This window comes from Hippopotamus amphibius, chromosome 17, assembly GCF_030028045.1.
Source record: "Hippopotamus amphibius kiboko isolate mHipAmp2 chromosome 17, mHipAmp2.hap2, whole genome shotgun sequence".
Taxonomy (NCBI): Eukaryota; Metazoa; Chordata; class Mammalia; order Artiodactyla; family Hippopotamidae; genus Hippopotamus; species Hippopotamus amphibius.
In genome coordinates this window covers 23,005,839-23,027,931 of record NC_080202.1, presented here as the reverse complement: position 1 = coordinate 23,027,931, position 22,093 = coordinate 23,005,839, and the positions used below count along the sequence as shown (strand labels likewise).

The 22,093-nt window shown below is 38.3% G+C and overlaps 1 protein-coding gene across 4 annotated transcripts in view; it reads left to right on the top strand.

Moving 5' to 3' along the window:
- Window positions 1-574: 574 nt before the first annotated feature.
- USP32 (ubiquitin specific peptidase 32) overlaps window positions 575-22,093 on the top strand; it is a 192,482-nt gene continuing 170,963 nt past the window's right edge. Inside the window, exon 1 of one of the 4 annotated variants that reach the window (XM_057714947.1) lies at window positions 575-777. In XM_057714947.1, the coding sequence (XP_057570930.1) occupies window positions 720-777 (58 nt within the window). In that variant the 5' untranslated portion in view covers window positions 575-719. The remainder of the gene's footprint in view (window positions 778-22,093) is intronic. The other 3 variants (XM_057714948.1, XM_057714949.1, XM_057714950.1) reach the window with 3 other exon arrangements.

The following is a 22,093-nucleotide window of genomic DNA, read 5'->3' as shown; positions in this document are numbered from 1 at the left end:
TTAAAAATGTCCTTAACGCTAGGAATGCCTCGTCTGCGCGCTCCTTTCTCTCACGAACCGCACCCCTACGACCCCGGCACCCTAACATTCCATTTCTCTTTCAAGATGGGTCTGGGTCACCGCCACACCAACCTTCAAGGGCTCCGACCCCGCCCAGCCAGCACCAGGGCTCGCGGGCGGGAAGATGGAGGACGGCCTTGAGCGCCCCGGAAGTTACCGCCTCCCCAGGTGGGCGGAGGCTCCCGGGCCTCGCGGCTTCGGATTGGCCGGAAGGTGGCGATGATGCGTTACGCGCGGGGTCCTGCCCCGCCCCTACGTCCGTGCGCGCGGCGGGCGTGGGGCGGGCGGAGTGGGTGGCCCCCGGCGGCCATTACCCGGAACAATCCCCGGCCCCGGGTCAGGTGACCCTCGGCGGGGCAGGCGGGAGACGGGGAGGGAAGAGGGCGTGAGGAGGGAAGGGAAGGGCGGGGAGGAGAGAGGAGAAGGGCGGAGTAAGAGGGAGGGGAAGGGGGCGGGGTGGGAGCGGGTCACGTGATTCGGCATGGAGGCGGTGGCGGCGGCCGGGAGGAGCCGCCGGGGCCGAAGCCGCACTTGTTAGTGTGGGGGGAGGTGGGGGCCGGGGGACGCAGACACCGTCAGCCGGGGACGCCGAGGAGAAGGCGGGAGGGGGGTGGGGGCGAGAGCGGGCTCCGACCCCCGGCCGAGGGGATGAGGGGAGCATGGGCGCCAAGGAGTCACGGATCGGATTCCTCAGCTACGAGGAGGCGCTGAGAAGAGGTGAGGGGGGAGGGGTCTGGGCGAGCTGCCGGGGAGGCCGGCGACGGGCTGCCCTGAGGGTGGGTGACCCTGGAAGGGGAGGGGAGCTTGAGGGCGTGGGGCGCCTGAGGCGGAAGGGAAGGGAGGCCACGATGGGGATATTGTGGGGGAGAAGGGTCGGGTGGGAGCAGTGTTTGGGGATTGGGATCGTGTGGACGGGGGCGAATCTTTCCCAGAGAGGGGTGTCAGGCGCTGGCAGGGCACTGCCCATGCTCCCTGGTGGCGTTGTTATCCTGGATGTGTCCATGGAAGTCCTCCTTCCTCCTTTTCTTGGGTGGCACCAGCCCTTCCAGCCCCCCTCATCCTTCACTGCCATTTTCTCCTATCACTCCTTCATAAACCCTCCAGCAACATCCTCACCTCGTACCTAACAGCCCCGGCTGGAAGGGAGGGGGGAGGCGGCTGCAAAGCCCTCTTTTTGCTGGTAGAAGCCCCTTCCAGTTGTAGCGTCTCTGCCTTTTCCCAAGGGCTTTTGCCAGTCTCTTGGGGGCTGTCACCGTCCCCTGCCTGCCACCCCCTCACCCTTTGAGCTTGCTGACTTTGATAATCTGAAATTGAGTTGTGTTTGAGGTGAGATGCGACTGGACAGCTGGTGTTGCCACAAGACCTTGTCTTCGGTTTCATCGCCTGAGATGTTGGTCAGAGCCTTTCATTGCACTTGATCCCCAGTTCTCTTCCCCTCCCTCCCCATAAAATGGCATTCGGAAATCCAGCATTCTGATATTGTGTTATAGCTCCCATTAGAGACCGGCCTTGCTGCCAGTCCTAGCCTGCTGCTTATTGGCTCTGATGCACAGTGTGTTGTTAACCCCCCCAACCCCCTACCACTTACTCTGATACCGCTGTCCATGATCACTAAAGCACACGCTAACTGGAAGTGTCTGTCGGACGGTTTATGGCCGGAATGTGACTTAATTTTTCATGACTGGGATTTGAGAGTGTGTGCACTTGTATTTATTTCTTTTCGACATTTAATGAATTTTCTTGGTAAGAAGTGAAAAACATTAAGCAGCTTAGGTGCCAGGCATTATTGGTAACAGGTTTCTAAGTCAGGAAAGCAGCCATGCTCCAGGTAATGGTTTTAGTAGCTAAAGATATAAAATAAAAAACTAGATTACAAGGCAGGCACTCAAAATGAGAATTTAGTAGCGAACTCTTGTTCATATGTAGGAAGGAAAGGGATAGTTCAGTGGGCCATCACCTGAAAATAAATACCCAATTTTGATATATTCTTGTGGACCGACCACAATAACAAAAATATGCTTTTTAGGTCTTTTTCTCCCCCCGTGGAAGAGTATACTGATTGTTCTTATGGACAATCTCGCTTGAACTTGTTTCCTTGCTTCAATATGAGAAATATTCCAAATTCTTGATGAGTTTCCAGCTCTAGTAGGCTAGTCATTTCCGGGATGCTATTGAGCCTGACAGGTCTGGCGTCAATTAGGCAATGGCTTACATGGCATGAAAGAGGACATCAGTCAGACTGATTTTCAGCTTCAAGGTTTAGAAGTGTTTAGTTCCTAAGTTTGAGGGTGATTCAGCTGAAATTAAACTTTTGTCCAACTCTCATCTGCCTGCTTTTGTATGAAACTAAGACTCTACCTTTGTAAATATAAAGGAAATTAATAGTTGGTGTATTTTAGACTGATTTGATCGAAGGTCCTTGTTCAGTTTGTTAGGAAGTGTCTGCTTGTTGAATTTTGAAACGTATTTGAAGGGATAGCAAAGTATTTGTTGAAACCTTATTTAACTGTTGTTTGAATGAATTTATGTTTTATCATTTTTGCTGCAGAGGAAAATTAAGGCAAGAAAAAGAAGCAAGTTGACAAAATAGTATTTCTAAATGTAAACCAGAAGCTTTTTTTTTTTTTAACAAAGTGCGTAGTTCTTTTCAATATGATACTGTTTACTCTAGTAAATGTCAGATTTTGATAATAGAATTTTTTTAGTAAGGTTATAGGAGGAATTTATACAGCTTTTGATAGAGCTGGAAAATAGTTCAAGAACTTTTTGGGGGGCATGTGAGTAATTTAAATAGGTACTAAAACTTCCATCCGTTAGTCTTAGCTGCTTGCTTATATTGTATAAGGGGAATGGGGAGGGGGAAAGGATTGGATGAATACACAATGTGTGTTACGTGAATCATTGTACAAGTAAAAAGCAAGCTTAGTAAACTACTGAAATTCATACTTGCTTGGCTTTACTTAAAAGTACTGAGCACTAAATGATGCCTAACCATAATTAGGTAGTATTAAAAAAATAGTCAAGTACATATTGCCACCCATGAATATGGAGTTACAAGCAGTTTATCTTGCAGAATGGGGCCTTGGAAATGGAGTGTTATGTTAATGATAACACCTACTGGACATGAGGGAAAGGGTAGGCTAGTGACTTCTCATTTACATTTCAGAAGTTCTAGAAATTAGAAAGATTGGTTTTGCATCCTACTTTAGCTACACTGTATATCAGTTTAATAAAAACTAGTCATTTACTTACAATATACCTTAACCTTTTTTTTTAAGGGAGATGTATTAGTGGTAGCTTTTATTTCTGGCTTATATCTGTCTTAAATAGAACACAGACTTTCCCTTGAAGGCTTGACTCTGGTTAAATTGCATGTATTTTCATGATAGTGAGAATTTTAGCAGCTAAGTTCTCCATCTCTTTACTTCATTTCCTTATCGCATGTTAAGTTTGTGGCTGTTTATTCCTAAAAATGTATTCTGAGTGCTTGAAACATAGCACTAAAAAAACGAGTGAAAGAAGTTGCAGTTTAGAACATTTCAGAACTCTCAAGAAACCTTAAAAATCTTCTCCAGCTCTTTAATTCTTTCCTCTTGCTCCTCTTTTCCTTCCTTGCAGCATTCTGGAAACAGAATTATAAGGCTTTTTTTTTTTTTTTTAATTAAGAACTGGCTGAATTAAAATTGTCCTTTTAAATTGTGGTAATAAAATATAGTGGGTAAATTTCTTCTAATCCCTTTCTTTTAGTAGAATTTGGTGCTTATATTAGACTAAGCAGCTGAGTGATGTCAAAAAGTTATGTTGTGTATTCACGTTTTCAAGTGTCTCTGCTCATACGTTCAGCAAATTTTTACTAAGCGCTGGCTGTGACTTAGACACTGAAGAAACAGAGATGACTAAGACCCCCTCTATTATAGCCTGGGTCGATGATCTCCATTGAAGTATACAGTATATACTGCAAGGTGTATGTAGGACTATTCATGGGAGGTGGGAATAAAATATTAGAACTTCTATTTTAAGGTTCTTTTTTTGTGTTTGATAATGGACATGATAGTTTCAAAATGTAGTACATATGTTTTTAATTTACAAATGATTAACATGTATATTAAGTGCTCCAGTGCTATAGAAGGGAGAGCTGTAGGAATGTAGAGTGTGTGTGGGAATATTTGGTGACCTGGAAGTGCCCTACCACTGTACTCCTTTCATAGTATGTGCTCAGTAATTGGGTTTTTTTTGTTTTGTTTTTTTAAATATTTCTTTCTTTCTTTCTTGGCTGTGTTGAGTCTTTGTTGCTGCAAGCGGGCTTTTCTCTAGTTGTGGCGAGCAGGGGCTGCTTCTCATTGCGGTGGCTTCTCTTGCTGCGGAATGTGGGCTCTAGGCACGTGGCCTTAGTTGCTCCGTGACATGTGGGATCTTCCCAGACCAGGGATAGAACTTGTGTCCCCTGCATTGTCAGGCAGATTGTTAACCACTGCGCCACCAGGAAAGTTCCTCAATAATTGTTTGTTAAAGAATTTAATTTCCTAGTCACTTAAAGGTTGTTGTATTTGTTAGTGGAATAATTAAGCATGTAATAGTTGAAGATTCCAGAACTTTTTATTTTGCTTATCCACCAACCCTAATATGCTCTAAAACATTGACTCCCCAACCAAGGTTTTATTCTCTACGTTTTATAGTATTAATATTAAAATTTCATTAGTATTATACTACCTATGATGTGATGTTAGCTGGTTTAGTATAACATATCATTGTATAAATGGAAATTGAATTTCACAGTTGGTACCTTCTGGGATGCACTATTCTCTTTTATTAAAACAGTAATTTGCCTTCATCTAAATTTGCTAAATTTACCAGTGAGCTCCCTAGCATTAGTATGGAATGGTTGGTTTGGGTCAGACCTTTTGCAGGTATGCCTCGCCAGTTGTTATTATATGTAAAGGAGAAAAATGGGGCAGTTTTAAACTAGTCTGCATATATGTAGTCGCCTAAGTAATTACAAAGGTGCTGTTCTTCATAATCTCCAGTTTAACACTCCACATGGAGTGTCCGTGACAAAGAGGAGATAAATACTCCAGTGAATCCTGGATTTGGGGGGGATGAGCAGGATGAGGTGGTATCACTTGATGATTAATGGCTTCCCCATTTACCAAACTGGACAGCTGTTGTTTGTTTTTTCTTGTTCATTGTTTGTCTTTGTGCTTGGTTAGTGAGACTTCACAGTGACAGCATTCATGGTTGCCTTCCAGAAAGATGTGTAAGTCTCTTAGAGTTGGGAATGTGGTGACCAACCAATGGTCAGGTCTCAGGAGACAGGGAAGATTTTTGGCACTTGATTTTTGATGGGTCACAGGAAAAGTTAGGAAAGTGGTTATTATTATTGTTGCTGTGGCTGTAGACAAATCTGTTTTGGAGCACTAGAAATTAATGCTGAGAGTTTAGATTAGAAGCTCCAGTGTTAAACAGCTGCAGAAGTGAAGAGGTTTGCACTTATTAATTGAAAGTTGGTGGTTTGATAGTAGTACTGAGAAGGCTAAGATGGGACTGACAGCTTTTTTTTAATATCTTTAAAATTTTAAAAAATTATTTAAAAATTTCTATTTACAATGTTGTGTTAGTTTCAGGTGTACAGCAAAGTGATTCCTTCGTACATATACGTATATCTATTCTTTTCCAGATTCTTTTCCCACTTAGGTTATTACAGAATATTGAGTAGAGTTCCCTGTGCTATACAGTAGGTCCTTGTTGATGACAGTTCTTTCCATACTGTTTCCAGAAAGCATGGCTTCTCTGTTCAAGGCTTGTTTATGCTTCTGCTTTTACCTTTTGGGCTTCATGATATTTGTGTTTAAGTTGAGCCACTCAGCCTCTTTCTTTTCTTCTAATAATAAAGAGCTCTTGGAGGTCACAGGTAGATAGTTAATTACTGACACAAAAGCCTGATAAAACTAGCTCTGTGGTAATTACTGTTACAGTCAGAGACCTGTCGGTTAGAAGATCCATCTATTCAAAGATGAAGACCTTCCATTGTCACCCCTTTTTATTAGGGATTTAATATTAACTTAAGGCTCTCTTTATCTCTTTATTTTAGCGAAATCCCAAGTTGATCACTGTCTTGTGAACAAGGTTCAGGAAAATTGATGGTTGTTGGAGTCCTTGATACTGGACTGCATTAAGAGCAGAACTATGCTAAAATGAGGTTTTACAGAGGAAGTTCTCCTTCTTTTTCATTTCTGTAAAGTTAGATTGTCTTAGCATCTTACCCCTTTCAGAAAAAACTTTTAAGGTTTGCTGTGGTGACTTGTAAGAGTCTAGAGAGATTGCATTGTGAAAAGGACCCTTCTGTCAAGGAAGGCCTCTCCTAGTCTTTCCTGTGACAGTAAATGGCACCACTTTTCCAACATTTTAGCTAAAGCTAAAAATCTATGGCCATCCTCAGTTTCTCTCTTTCACCATCTGACCTATTCTCTTATCCTCAGTTTGAGTCCCTTGCCTACTCCTGTTAGTTTGGTATCCAGTCCAATCTGTTGACTTCTCATCTTCACTGCCACTACTCTAGTCCCAGCTGTCATCATCTCTTGCTAAGATACCATGTGGTGGTTTCCCAGTTTCACACAGCAGCCAGTGTGATCTTAAAATTCAGTTCAGATCCTGTCATTCCTTTCTCCTCAGCCTGTTTTCCTCTCAGCCTGGAAAGGCTGTTTGCAAATTTTCACAAGTCTCACTCATTCTTCATACCTGAAGTCCCGGCTCTGGTTGCCTCAGCTCGGCCTTCTCTTATCATCTTGTATGAAGTGGTCTTCTGTCAGTATCGTGCTATTCTGTATAGTTCATAATTTGTGATTATCATGTTTACTGTCAGTCATGATGCCGAATCCCCAGTGCCAAGTGCCTGGTGTATTTTGTGCTCAGCAAATATTGCATGACTGAGTGACTATATAAATGACGGAGAGAAGATTTGGAGAACTGCATAGTGTTTGTGAGGTTGGGGGTAAAGAGTGGAGTGTTGACAGGGATTGAATATACTGAGCAATAGATCCATCTCAGAATTGCTTTTCCTTTCATCAGCTTTGAAAATCTGTGAAAAAAATTGCCAAAGGTTTTGAATCATAGTGAAAAACATGGACGCCTTAAAAATAATATGTAATTTTGTCTGTTTAGTTCAGATATTTACCTTGATACCTAATGTAAATTCCTGAGTAGTCATTGAGAGACTAGTATGGCAGTAAGTATGATGTTTATGAACACTTAAGAATGTCTTTTCGTAATATATAATATTTAATAATTTTGCTCATGAAGTAATTTTTTTTTAAGCACTTTATTTTTATGCAGTGATTTTCATGTACTTTTTATCCATGGTGACAAGTACCATTCTATTGCTAGATGTGAAATTAGAGTTGGAAACGTATGGGCTTCAAGTGCTGTACAGAGTTACTATGGAAGCTGAGAATAAACTTCACATCAGCATACAGCGTGCCTGCATTGGTTCTGAATAATCCAAATGATTTTAAATTAAATTTCATATTGATAGCTTTTTAAAAAAATATAAGCTTTCGGGAATTCCCTGGCGGTCCAGTGGTTAGGACTCTGAGCTTTCACTGCCAAGGGCCCGGGTTTGATCCCTGGTCAGGGAAACTAAGATCCTACAAGCTGCACAGTGCTGCCAAAAAAAAAAAAAAGAGAGAAAAAAAAAATCTCAGTTTCTTTTTCCTACACTCCATGGTTAATGCTTTTCTTTCTCTTAGTTTTAATTTTTAGTTTCAATCTTTATCACAATGATATACGCATATAATTTAGAATCAAATGATTCTACAGGGCTTGTTATGAAAACAATAGTACTGTTATTCTCTCTCCCTTGCCAGTTTTCCTCTAGCCGATTTTCCTCTATCCATCAGCCAGTACTTTAACCCTTTGAATTTATTAATTTGGTCTTTATGTCTTGAAGTAATATGCTTGTATTGCTACTTGTTTATTTCCCCATTTAAGGAGTGTTGGCACTATTAAAGATGAGGACTTGGCTTTTTTTTTTTTTTATAGTGATACCAGTCCCCAAAACACACACATGTGCTTCTGTCCTCCCATTTCCTCATCTTAGCGTACATATATTTTAATTTTGGTTAGACCTCATTGTTCACTGTTGACATAATTAGGCCTTTGTAAATGCTGTTCACAATTAAGCTGTTTAATATACTGAGATTACTTTTCCTTTCCTGTATATTTGATTTCCTTTTAAATATTTCCTTTAATAATTGTTTTTTATGTTATTTGCTTAGGTTTCTGTTTACTATAATTCAACCCCCAGAGTTGCCACCAAATGTTAAATCTACTTCATATGTTAATATACATGAGATGTTCACTCAGTTCAGCATATTAGAAAAAACTTCCTGGAGCCTCCTGGCCCGCTGCAGTCTGTACCTTTTGCCCTTGTGCTATCCTGGGATCTTCCTTCACCATTATCCTCGAGGTTTCCTTCGCTGTCCTCTGTTGGATCCTGTTGTCTGTATCCCTTGTGTTCTCTTTCTTGACTTACTCTTCCATTTTGGCGGGGCCGCACCTCGAGGCTTGCCGGGGTCTTAGTTTCTGGACCTGGGATCGAACCCTCCTGCTGGGCAGTGGGCAGGGATTGAACCTGTGCCCCCTGCAGTGGAAGCACGGAGTCTTAATCACTGGACCGCCAGGGAAGTCCCCAAGCTGATGCTTTCTTTAAAATAATTCTTATATCTCTACTCTTTAGTTTCTGAGAGGCCTTCTATGTTTTTACCAACTAATTATTTTGAAGTTCCTTTTTAATAATCCTTATACTTAATCTCTAGTCATGTGGATCTTAATTTAAAGCTCAGGGCAGATTCATTGCAGTGATCAGTTAGAGACTGGTGTAGGAGGAAGACATTGCCCCAAAATGCAGTTTTCATGATCATATACCACTAGAGTATAAAACTCCGTGAGGGTGGGGACATGCATGTCTTATTCACTGCTGTATCCCTAGCACTTGCACACTGCCTGTCATATATTAGCTACTCAATACATATTTATTGAATAAGTGAGTTGCATATCAAAGCAATTGTTTCTAAAAGCCAGATTGAATTTTTAGATGATAATTAGTTCGGATATGTGTGTGTGCCCAGAGGCTTAAAACTTATGTTTTCATATCTATAGTATATATGTGTTTAAATGCATCATTGCTTTTAAAAAACGGTTAGTTGTATTAAGCGTGTTATTATATCATTTTTGGCTCTGCTTTAAAGTTGGTTTTGGAACCTGTTGTGAATAGCTGTGGTAGGAAGCTGTGGTGGGTTTAGAAAAGTTGTTTGATTAATAAATTTAGTTTAGAGATTCTTTAGTGTATGTAAGCATCTGTAAATGAAATCTTTCACTGTGTGGAATTTTATAGATCAGAAGTTATTCATTTTGTCAGAGATGCTGACTTGAGAATACATCTTTGCAGCTGATTATGGAGGGACAAATTCTTTATAGGCTTAGAGGTGTAAGGAGCAATTACGTGATAGTGGAAACATTTTATATTGTCACATTACTGGCACCATAGAGATTCAAATCAAAGGTGACAGATGATTGCCAAGCAAATATATTTAAATAATAAAGAAATAGGACATCAGCTGAATGAACACTTGGCAATGAATAACATCTCATAGGAAAATGTTCCATTTTGAGTGGAGCATATTTCTTATATTATTTCAGTAGAGTCCAAAACTAAATGCAACTTCTTTTTCTACAGATTTGCTTTTATATTGCATATCTTTGTGATTTATCCATGAGCCCAAGCCAGAAACCTAGTCATCAGTTGAGACTCTTCCTTTCTTTCCTCTGTTCACATTTAATCAGTCACAGTGTCCCTTTGGTGCTGCCTTCTTATTATCTTCAGTTTCATCTTCACCTTTAAAATCATTGCCTTAGAAAAGGCCTTCATCTGTCTCCTAGACTGTTAGTCTCATACCCCTCCAATCCATTATACGTCCGGAATGGTCTTTCTGAAATATACATCTGGTCATTTTATTCAAGTGCCTTTCAGTGGAAGGTACCCATTCTCTATGGTTTGAAGTCAGTCTTTTTTAGCATGGCAAGCCCTGGTAGTTTCTGGGATTTGGTCCTTGCCTGAATACTCTGTGGCTTTGAAAATACTGCTTCCTAGATCTTGGAATGCCCCCTTTTATTACTTACATACAGCAAAGCGCACAAATCTCACTGTACAGCTTGATGAAGTTTTAGGTATGTACCCAAGTAACCACCATGGAAAACCAAAATAAAGAACATTTCCAGCACCCCAGTAGGCTCCCTCCTTGCCCTCTCCCAGTTGATACTGCCCCTCAGAGGTAACCACTATTTTGACTTCTATCTCTATAGATTAGTTTTGCCTATTTTTGAGTCTCCTGTAAATAGAATCATACAATATTGACTTTTTTGTGTGCACAGTGAACTCACTAAAAAAATTGAGTGTGAACTCATTTTTAAGACTACAGTTTAAGCCTTTTCTCTATGAAGTAAATTCTTGAGAAGATTACTAGTATCTTGAAATTAGGGTCAATGTATTATTATTTTTATTTCTAGAAGCTGACATAGAGGCTGGCATGAAGTGCATGCTCATCAATGAATTGACATGCATCTTTCTCCCTGAGCTGTCTGCCTCACCAGATCCTCATCCATCAAAACTAAAACCAGGCACCAAGTCCTCTCAGAAGCTTTCCTTGATGTTGCTCCTACTTTCTTTCCTGCTGTAATATACTTTTATTTTAGTAGCTGTCTCACTGCATTACAGCTGCTGGTTTAATTGGTGTTGCCTCTGCTTTATGTTGAGTTCAGAAATCCTTAAGAATGAGAACTCTGGGGTCTAGAAGCTACCTGGCAGGGCTTATTCAAATGTTGACTGAACGAGTGGAACAACTTAGTGCCTTTTGAATAAAGGAGAAAGCTGACAGAATAAAGCTAATAGTAATAATCTGGTAAATTGTATTTTTACAGGATAAATTATGGCTGTTTCACGACATCAAAAAATTTATTTATTTATTTAGGCTGTGCTGAGTCTTAGTTGCGGCATGCAAGATCTTTGTTGCAGCATGCAGGCTTCTTAGTTGCGGCATGCATGAGGGATCCAGTTCCCTGACCAGGGATCAAACCCAGGTTCCCTGCATTGGGAGCGCAGAGTCTTACCCACTGGACCACCAGGGAAGTCCCCCTTCATGACATTTGTGCACATATTTAAATGTTCCAGGAAATAAACATTTAAAATTGGGTTAAAAACTGGCTCTGAACTAAAATTATCTGAATCCGTGAAGCATTCAGTAGAAAAGATGAAGGAAAACAAACAACGTTAGATGCAAGGACTAGTAGATTTTTTTTTTCTTTTCTAAATTTTTTTAATTTTAAAGATTTTCTTCAAACTTTCTCTTTCTTTCTTTTCTCCCTCCCTCCCTCCCTCCCTCCCTCCCTCCCTCCCTTCCTTTCTTCCTTCCTTCCTTCCTTCCCTCCCTCCCTTCCTTCCTTCCTTCATTGGGTCCTTGTTACTGCGCAGGCTTTCTCTAGTTGCAGTGAGCGGAGGCTACTCTGTTGCGGTGCATGGGCTTCTCATTGAGGTGGCTTCTCTTGTTGCGGAGCACATGCTTCAGTAGGTGCAGCATGTGGGCTCAGTAGTTGTGGCTTTCAGGCTCTAGAGCGCAGGTTCAGTAGTTTTTAAAGTTTTTATTGAATTTGTTACAATATTGCTTCTGTTTTATATTTTGTTTTTTTTGGCTGCAAGGCACTGTGAAGCATGTGGGATCTAAGCTCCTCAGCCAGGGAGCAGACCTGCACCCTCTGCATTGGATGGTGAAGTCTTAACTACTGAACCACCAGGAGAGATCCAAGCAGATTTCTAATTTGTGTTATAGTTAGCACCTCTGATTAAGTTTGTCCACTTTTTGCAGATAAGGATTGGTTTGCTTGGTTCTGTGCTACATTTCTCATAAACAGTAAATACTTACTGGTATGAACAGAAAATAAGGGAAAGTCATGTCAAAAGTCCATACAATTTTTGGAAACCTTTTTTCATATAATTTACACAATTTGATATATACTCTTACTTAAAAAATTTTAACTTCTTCACAATAAGTATTATGAGGGCTAACTGGTTGGTTCTCCTCATTTCATATTTCTGTCATTTGTTTGGGTGACTTTTTCTCTGCTTTCCTCTCTTCTAATAATTTTATATTGTACAAAGTGTTGGACAGGCAAGATGAGGCTAGAATATGAAGGGTTTGTTCTCATTTGATTCTACCCATCTTTCTGGACTTCTAGACTTTGCCTAAATTTTACCGTCTTCTCTGGAACATTCCTGGATTATCCAGCACTTATCACCTTTGAATTCCTGTGACTCTTAATTTGTATCCTTGTTATTTTAATATTTTTACATACATATGGTATTGTTTTATGTATATTAATTTGATCTTCCCGCTAGATTGCAAATTTCTTGAGGAAGACTTTAAAAAAAAAAAAAACTGCATTGTTTTAAGCACAGGTAGATGTTCAGCGTTTGTTTGGTGATCAAGAGAACCAGATGGTTACAGTCATTGTTGTCTTTATATGATTATGATGTGTTGCATTTTAAAATCGATAGTTATTTCTTATTTAGTTTTCTTTTAAGATACACAGTTGGCCCTCTGTCTTCCATGTGTTTTGCATCTGAGGATAAGGAGGGCTGAGTATATTCATTGTACTGCACCATTTAGTGTAAAGAACTTGAGCATCTGTGGATTTTGGTAACCATGGGGGCTCGTGGAACCAATCCCCCTCAAATACCAAGGGATGACTGTACCTTTTCTTTTTTTATTATTATTAATTTTTCTTGGCTGCGTTGTGTCTTAGTTGTGGCAGGCGGGATCTTCATTGAGGCATGAGGGCCCTTCGTTGCAATGCACAGGCTTCTCTCTAGTTGTGGTGTGTGGGTTTTTCTCTCTAGTTGTGGCGCACCTGGCTCCAGAGCATGTGGGCTTTGTAGTGTGTGGCACACAGGCTCTCTAGTTGAGGTGCGCGGGCTCAGTAGTTGTGGCATGTGGTATCTTAGTTCCCTGAGGAGGGATGGAACCTGCATCCCCTGCATTGGAAGGCTGATTCTTTACCACTGGACCACCAGGGAAGTCCCACAACTATACCTTTTAAATTTCATTTCCATGTCTTCATTTGAATGTTTAAATAACATGTAGCTCATACCTCAAACTCCCAATTTGCAAGTTCATAGAAATGTGACCGAAGGTTACAATTATAGATCCAAGAGAGCTGCACTGCATGGCAGTTCTATATGTATTAAAATAATTTATTAGAAGACAGACAATTGTAGGTTGTGCTGAGATTTAGAAGACTTTTGCTTATCTTATATATTTGTGTCGGTTTGAGGATTTGAAAATGCGCCTAAGATGTCTACTTCTCACTGGTGCCTTTGTGATCCTGGCAGGGGTAAGCTAAGCTGAAAGGGTAGACTTTTCTGTTTATCTTAGTATCCTGAGTCCTCATACCTGAAATGATAGGTGTTTATGCATTTCCCTATGCAAGTGAAAACGCTGCAAGTGGATTTTTCAGCCCAAGTTTTCACATTTATTAAGTCCTTCACAATTATTTCCTAATAGTTAAAAAGAAAATCTAATTTGACATTTTCACTTCTGTAAAACCCTTTCTAAAAGCTGTGTGTGTTTGTGTACATATTCTTAATATTAACAAGTAAAATAATATACTTTTCTCATACATATGAGATAGAAAGCAAAACTTATACTCAGTTATGATTTCTGATCGCAATAGGAACATAGCTTTGTGACCAGTATTGTATTTTCAGCTATGTCTTAGCATTGTTGTAAAGGACTTCTGAAATGTTTCATGTGAATTTTTGTCTCATCTTCACAGACTTAGGTATGTACATAATTTTGTTTTTTTTTCCCCAACTTCAGTCATTTATTATTACTGTGGTAAGCTATACATAATATGAACTTTACTCTTTGAACCATTTATTTTTATTTTATTTTTAAAATTATTTTATTTTATTTATTTGGCTGTGTTGGGTCTTAGTTGCAGCATGTGGGATCTTCGCTGCAGCATGTGGGATCTTTTGTTGTGGTATGCACAGTCTTTGTTGTGGCGCATGGGCTTCTCTAGTTGTGCACAGGCTCAGTAGTTGCGACACATGGTCTCTCTTGTTGTGGCTTGTGGGCTGTAGAGCGTGCAGGCACAGTAGTTACGGCACATGGGGTTAGTTTGCTTGTGGCATGTGGGATCTTAGTTCCCAGACCAAGGATCAAACCTGCGTCTCCTGCATTGGAAGGCAGATTCTTAACCATTGGACCTCCAGGGAAGTCCCTGAACCATTTAAAAATGCATAATTCACTGGCACTAAGTACATTCATAATGTTGTGCAACCATCACCAATATCTATTTCCAGAACTTATTCATCATCCCAAACAGAAACTGTATAATTATTAAATAATAACTCCTTACTTCTGCCACCCCTCAGCCCCTAGTAACCTCTATTCTACTTCCTCTGTCTCTGAATTTGCCTATTCTAGGTACCTAAAATAAGCGGAATCACGCAGTATTTATCCTTCCATGTCTTATTTACTTAGCATAATGTTTTCAGGGTTCATCCGTATTGTAGCATGTAGCAGATTTCATTCCTTTTTATGGCTGAATGATATGTATATACTACATTTTGTTTATCCATTCATCTGGACATCTGAATTATTTCTACCTTTTTGTTATGATGAATAATGCTGCTGTGAACATTGGTTTATGAAGATCTGTTTGAGTCCCTGCTTTCAGTCCTTTTGAGTATATACCTAGGAGTGGAATTTCTGGGTCATATAGTAACTTGATATTTAAAGTTTGAGGAATTGCCAAACTGTTTTCCAAAGTGGCTGCGCTATTTTACACAACCACCAACAATGTATGAGGGTTAGGGTTTTTCCATATCCTTGTCTACACCTGTTATCTGTCTTTCTTATTTTAGTCATCCCAGTGGATATGAAGTAGTATCTCCTTGTAGTTTTGATTTGTGTTTCCTTAATGGCTAGTGATGTGTTGATCATCTTTTCTTGTGCTCCGTTGTTGGTGTATCTTCTTTGCTTATTTTTGAAATAGGTTGTTTGCTTTTTTGTTGTTGTAGTACGAGTTTTTTTTTTTTTAATATATTTTAGATATATATGATTTGCAGATATTTTCTCCCTTTTGGGGGGATGTTTTTCATGCTCTTGATAGTGTCTTTTGGTGGTCAAAAGTTTTTAATTTTTATGATGTCGGGTGTTTAGTTTTGAATTTAAATGTTACAGAGTGTGCAGAGGATAAAACCACAAAATCCTGAAAGATTGACCCCACAGCTATAGAAAACCAGAGTAGAAAGAACCCTACTCCCTGTATCCAAAGGACCTCCCCAAATAAGAGAATCCTTTGGAAATAAATAATGTACAGAGGCTGTGGGTAAATTAAAAGCAAACAATACTCATAAAAGCAGTGCTGCCTATAACGAAAGTACTGGAGCGCCAACTTCCTTATCAAATTTAGCCAGGGTGGAAATTGGGATATTCATTGAGGAACATCAAAAGGGTCAGTCTTTATCATTGCAAACATTTACGCAAATGATAACAGGTAGTCTCTTTGCTAAGAATGAGAAGTGCTTGTGTCTTTACGAATTCTAAAATTTAACCTTTGTTAACCTAGTTGCTGTAGAAGCCTAAAGCCTATGTGTTATATATGCTTCCAGAGAAGAGACCATTTTATCATTAAGATGGTACTTAGTGATGCAAATGACATTTATATATTTTAAAATCTTATGTTTTTACTGATGAACCCAGTGGCAGGGCAAGAATAAAGGTGCACATGTAGGGAATGGACTTGAGGACATGGGGGTGGCGAGGGGGTGGGGTGGGAAGCTGGGACGAAGTGAGAGAGTAGCATTGACATGTATACACTACCAAATGTAAAATAGATAGCTAGTGGGAAGGTGCTGCATAACACAGGGAGATCAACTTGATGACTGGTGATGACCTAGCGGGGTGGGAGGGAACCTCAAGATGGAGGGGATATAGGGATATATATATAAATGCAGCTGATTCACTTTGTTGTACAGCAGAAACTGGCACAACAGTGTAAAGCAATTATACTCTAATAAAGAGCTGAAAAACAAAACGGAATGAAACAAAACATAGTGTTAAAGGAAAAAATTGAAAGCATATTGGAAATTTAAAAAATAAATCTTATGTTTTTATAGGCACTCTTTTAACAAAAGTTCTGCCTGTGTTTTTTTAACTTTCTGCCTGGAGATAGGTTCTCAAAAGTTATATCTTAATGGGCATTTAGAGATTAACTGGTGAGTAATACTGGGTGATAAATATTTGCTATAAGAGGTTTCTTTTTAGCTATGTAACCCCTCAGATATAGTTCATTGCATATCAAAATTTTATTATAGCAGTGTTCTGTGTGTGATTTTATTAGAGGTTGTCAGCCATTCATCTAATAATTCTTACTTCCAGAAGTTTTTAATCTCTTGGCAGTGGCTTTTTATAACTTAATATATTGAAGAAAACTTTTATTCTAGACTGAAGGCTGTGTTAGTCTGAAATTTTTTTTCCCAGATTTTGAACGTTGTTTAACTGAGTGGCTTCAATCAGTTATTAATGCTTTGATGTTGTATTAAACATTAATGTCATTATTGACATTGAAATTTAGTACAATTACAGTAGAGTGCTCCAAGGAAGAAATTAAATTTTCTTGATTTAAAAAAAGTTGTTACTTTTCATAAAATTAAAAATCAGAGTACAGTTGGCAAAAAATTTGAGTGATGGCGAAAATGCGATGCATATTCTGACTTACTGCTTTTTGATTATGTATTTTGGAAGATACAAATTAATCCTTTCTTTCCAAATTAGTTTAGAAATTAAAGATTTCTTGGAAAAATTAAAAATGTCTCAAAATTATTGTTTACTTTTTTTTACTTTCCTCCTTCTGTCATTTTGTGCTTAGAATTCACATCTCAACTCATTGTCATGTTAGATTTATTTCTGCAGCTTTCTGACAGATTGCCTCTACCAGTGTTGATGGGATAAGGGTAATCATTACTCTGGCCTTATCCATGGAATGTACTCAGCTCTACTGCATTTAATATAGGAGAAGAAAAAACAGTATTAACTGAAGAGATAATTTAGTGTTTGTTATTCATATACTTCATGGGTGTTTGGTCCTAGAATGCAAATTGTGGCATTGTGCTGTATAATTTATGGTGCATTATAGATTTTTTTTTTTTTTTAATTTTACTTATTTTAAAAAATTTTCTTTCTTTCTTGGCTGTGTTAGATCTTCATTGCTACGCATGGGCTTTCTCTAGTTGTGGTGAGTGGGGGCTACTCTTCGTTGCAGTCTGCAGGCTTCTCATTGCGGTGGCTTGTTGCAGAGCACGGGCTCTAGGCACATGGGCTTCAGTAGTTGTGGCACGTGGACTAAGTAGTTGTGGCTTGCGGGCTGTAGAGCGCAGGCTCAGTAGTTTTGGCGCACGGGCTTAGTTGCTCTGTGGCATGTGGGATCTTCCTGGACCAGGGATTGAACCCGTGTCCCCTGCATTGGCAGGTGGATTCTTAACCACTGTGCCACCAGGGAAGTCCTAGATATTTCTTTAAATGCTCAGTAATACTGTTTATTTAGTTCACTATAACTTAAATGATCAGAATTAGTGTTTTATTTTTTGGTAAAAAACCTATCAAGAATAGTTTCAAGCTTCCTTCTTGTTGTATAACTTAAAATGTGGAATGGGCATCTTTTCTTTGGTGAATTGTCATGTTCCTTTCTGAGTTAACTTCCAGCACTTTCTCTTGTGCTTTCGATGTTGTGAAAGTACCTCAGAGGGTTCCTTAAAAGGTTTTTGTTTGTTTGTTTGTTTTCCTTTTCTTTTTTGCCACTGCTGCTTCCTCTGGGACATCTTTATCCTTTTCAGCACAACTACTTTCCTTCTTTACTTTCACTAAATTCCTCTAAATGCGTATCTAGTGTCTCTTGAAAGGTAGCATTTTCAATATTTCCATGGTCAGCTGTTTCTTCTAAATCTCTGTTTATGTTCAATTAGAATTTAGCATTTAAAAAAAAAGAATTTAGCATTATCACTTAATTTATTTGCTACATTTTTATCATTGTTGGTGAGTTCCCTCTTGATTATCCATTTTCATATAATATCATGAGGATATATTACATAACTACCTTTGCTCTCCATGTGAGAACTGAATAACAGGTGCTGAGTGACCAGTTATAGACAGACATTTAAAGAAGTGACACGATTGGTCACTGATCATGATGTGCATGTTTTGTTTACGTAAGTATTTGTGCACTGAAGACATAGCAGTGAAGTTTGTACTTTATGCAGTTATTTACAATTAATGTAATGTGATGACTGAAATTTGAGCTTAGTTTTGAGGGGACTTGGGTTATTCAGCTAAACTGTAGTAACTGAAATTCATGCATGTGGTAACCATACAAAGCAAGGACTGTCTTTGTATTAGAAAGAATAACTAGTTTCTCTTATGTTCGTGAAATACATGTTTTGGTGAGGATTTGATTTCACAAGAAAGGAATAAATGTGTGTATGGTTCGTAGAGAAAAGGACATGAGGCTTACCTATATAACCTCAGTTTTTTCTTACACTTAAAAATTCTATGAGCTTACTGCTTTTAATGTAGACAGTGTATGATGTGCTTAAGTTCTGTAGGTAGATTTTTAGATGCTTTTCATTTCTTACCTACTTGTGGAACTGATTAACAAAGATATTCTTTTTTCACCAAAAAGATTTAGTAATGATTCTTTGTTTTAAATTGTTTATAATTAAAAAAAATTATGAACAGCTTGTGTCCACCAGTAGATTAGTAAAATGAATTATGTTATAGCCACACAATGAATATCATATGCCCATTAAAACTGCTACTGCAGAAGAATATGTTAATAACATAGACTGCTGTTCATAATATGGTACAGTGAGGAAAACATTAAGTGATATAACGTATGATCTCATTTTTGTAAAAATTATACATATGTAAAGGAAAACAAATTTGAAGAATATATTGCAGAACATTAACAGATTAGCAGGTTATCACTGTGTTGTGCGGTTGAAGTTGATTTTTATTGTCTCCTTGTATATCAGTGTTTTTCAAAAAAGTTTAAGCTGTATTTTTAAAACTATTTTTCTTATTACCAAAAAAAAAAAAGTGGCATAACATTTTAGGCCACTTCATGAGTGACCCGTATTTCTTTGTATTTAGCTGTAATAAAGAGTTCTATTTCTTTTGGCATTCCAATGGGATTAAAGTCCTGTTGTAAAATTTTTGTGACTTTTTTTAAGGTTAAATTTTCAGGATAATATGTAAACGCTTTTGGTGTGTTTTCTAGCCATTTGTTTCATAAAAATAGATTTGTGTTTTATGAAGCTTTCAACAGCTCATTATTCCCTTTGCCATTAACAGGTTTTTAAAGTTTTTTTTGTGCAGCAGGAAAATTGAGGCTATTTGTTGGCATCACCATTAAAAGTGTTTGTGTTGACAGTATCTGATCAGGTTAAAAGCTCTAGAACTTGCTGTTGACCAATATAATTGAAAAAACTTTTCTAAAAAATATAATACATTCTCTTCAGCATCAAAGTTTACAGAATCATCTGATGTCTGCCTCTTTTATTAGCTTATGAAGAATTTAAGACGTTTTGAGTTTATCCTTAAAGTAATCTAGATAAGTTCCTATTAAAGATTTGAATAATACTTTGCCAACCTGAGTTATTTAGAGAAATTAAAGGTAAATTATTTTTAAAATGTTAAAGTAGAGAAAATGAAATTTAATAGTAAGAAATTACATTTCCCTTTTAAAAGTCACTTCTGTGTATAACATTAGTTCTTTTTGCCTTTTTTCTCTTTTTAAAAATTTTATGGTCTGTTTGATTTGAGAAAAGCACTTAGATTTCTTATTGAATATAATTGAATGATTAATTACTTATTAAATACCCACATACTGTTTTAGGCTCTGTGCTGAGTGCTAGCTGTACCAAGACAAATAAGACATGATATGACCTTAGGAGCTTATTATTCATATAAGATAAAGCAGGGTCATGAAGGAAACAGTAATTTGGGGATGAAAGGAAAGAGGAGGTGCTGTTTTAACCAAGTCATAAAAGATAATTAGGTCTTCAGGTAGCATTGTAAAGAGTAGGGTGGTATCTATAGAGAAGGAGGGAGCATTGTAAATAAAGGCAAACAGGGATGTCACCTAACAAACAATAGCACTTTTGTAAAATTTGTTGAAAAATTATAAAAGCAATACAATACTATTACTGAGACTGGAAAAGGGAGAGAATTTCACTAATGATCCTGTCACCTAACACAGCTAATTATTTGCTTTTACTCTTTTTTTCAAATAAATGTTTTATGTTATTTTAATCATAACACATGCAGTTTTATATCTTTCAGTTTTTTCTGAGATGTCTGTTTTTATCAGTGTCATACACACATGTAGCCTAAAGTGTTAAAAAGTTTGTAAAAGATTTGTTGACTAATAAGCAGTTGCCTAATCTTCCTTGGTTTTTTCTCCTTCTCAGAAGAGTTTGCTTTATAGTCTAGGCATTATCTGTTGACTTCCCACTTCTGAGCATGTGAATTTAGCTTTCTTCCCCCTCTTCTTCCCCCTTAGCTACTTCCCCATCACTTCTCCCTATTACTTCATCCTACATTAGAGTTATATGGTAATTTTGGTTAGATAAATAATCAGTGTTTTACCTTATGACCACATACATATGATTCACAGCTGCAGTTATGTAGTGAGCTATGATTACCTTTCTAGCACAATTTTTTTTCTGTAGAGCTTATAATTGTGGTTTTGTGTTTGTTTAGTATTCTAAGTATCGCTAATTCAACCCTACGCTCACCTCTCAAGATTATCAGATGTTGTCAATGTCTTCCAATGTTGTCATGCAGTCTTCAGACTGGTTTCAAACTAGATTGGTTACTCTTTGAACCTGGTCCATACTTATGATCCTGGCAACTCCCTTCACCCTTTTCCTGGGGTTTCTTCTGTACTAGATCTTTGTTACTTCTATCCCATATCTTTTGTTTTATGGGTTTTTCCTTATTTTGGTTTTCTCCAGGAACTTTTTGAGCAAGAGTTTATGTGAGGTAAATTATTGAAATTTGTAAGTCTGAGAATATCTTAAATCTGTCCTTACACTTAACTGAAAGTTTGTCTGAGTTAGAATTCTGTTAGAAATCATTTTTCTTTCTTTCTTTAAAAAAAAAAAATTATTTATTTATTTGGCTGCGCCCAGTCTTAGTTGTGGCAGGTGGGCTCCTGAGTTGCGGCTTGGGGGCTCCTTAGTTGCCGCATGCGAACTATTAGTTGCAGTCTGCATGTGGGATCTTAGTTCCCTGACCAGGGGTCAAACCTGGGCCCCCTGCATTGGGAGTGCGGAGTCTTAACCACAGTGCCACCAGGGAAGTCCCTAGTTCAGTGAATTCTGACAAATGCTTTACAATTATGTTATTACCCAATTCAAGATATGGAATATTTCCATCACCCCAGAAGGACCCTTCATGCCTCTTTCCTTTCAATTATTCCCCACCCACCAGAGGCATCCACTTTTCTGATTTCTATTGTCATATATTAGTTTTGTTTGTTTTTACACTTAATGTAAATGGAATCCTATAGTATGTATTCTTTTGTGTCTGGCTTTTTTTATTGCTCAAAAAATGTCGAGAGATGTGATATTCATCCATGTTGTTGCTGAGTAGTATTCTGTATGAATTTAACACAATTATTTATTCTTCTGTTGGACATTTGAGTTTCCTAGTTTTGGCTATTATGAATAAAACTGCTATAAACATTTTTGTATAAGTCTTTGTGGACATACTCTTTCATATATCTTATATACGTAGGAGTGGAGTGGAATGGTTAGGACATAAAATAGGTATATGTTTAGCTTTATTAGAAACCATTAATTAGTTTTTCAAAAAGGTTATATAATTTTTTTTCACCAGTTTCAATTGCTCTGCCTCCTTAC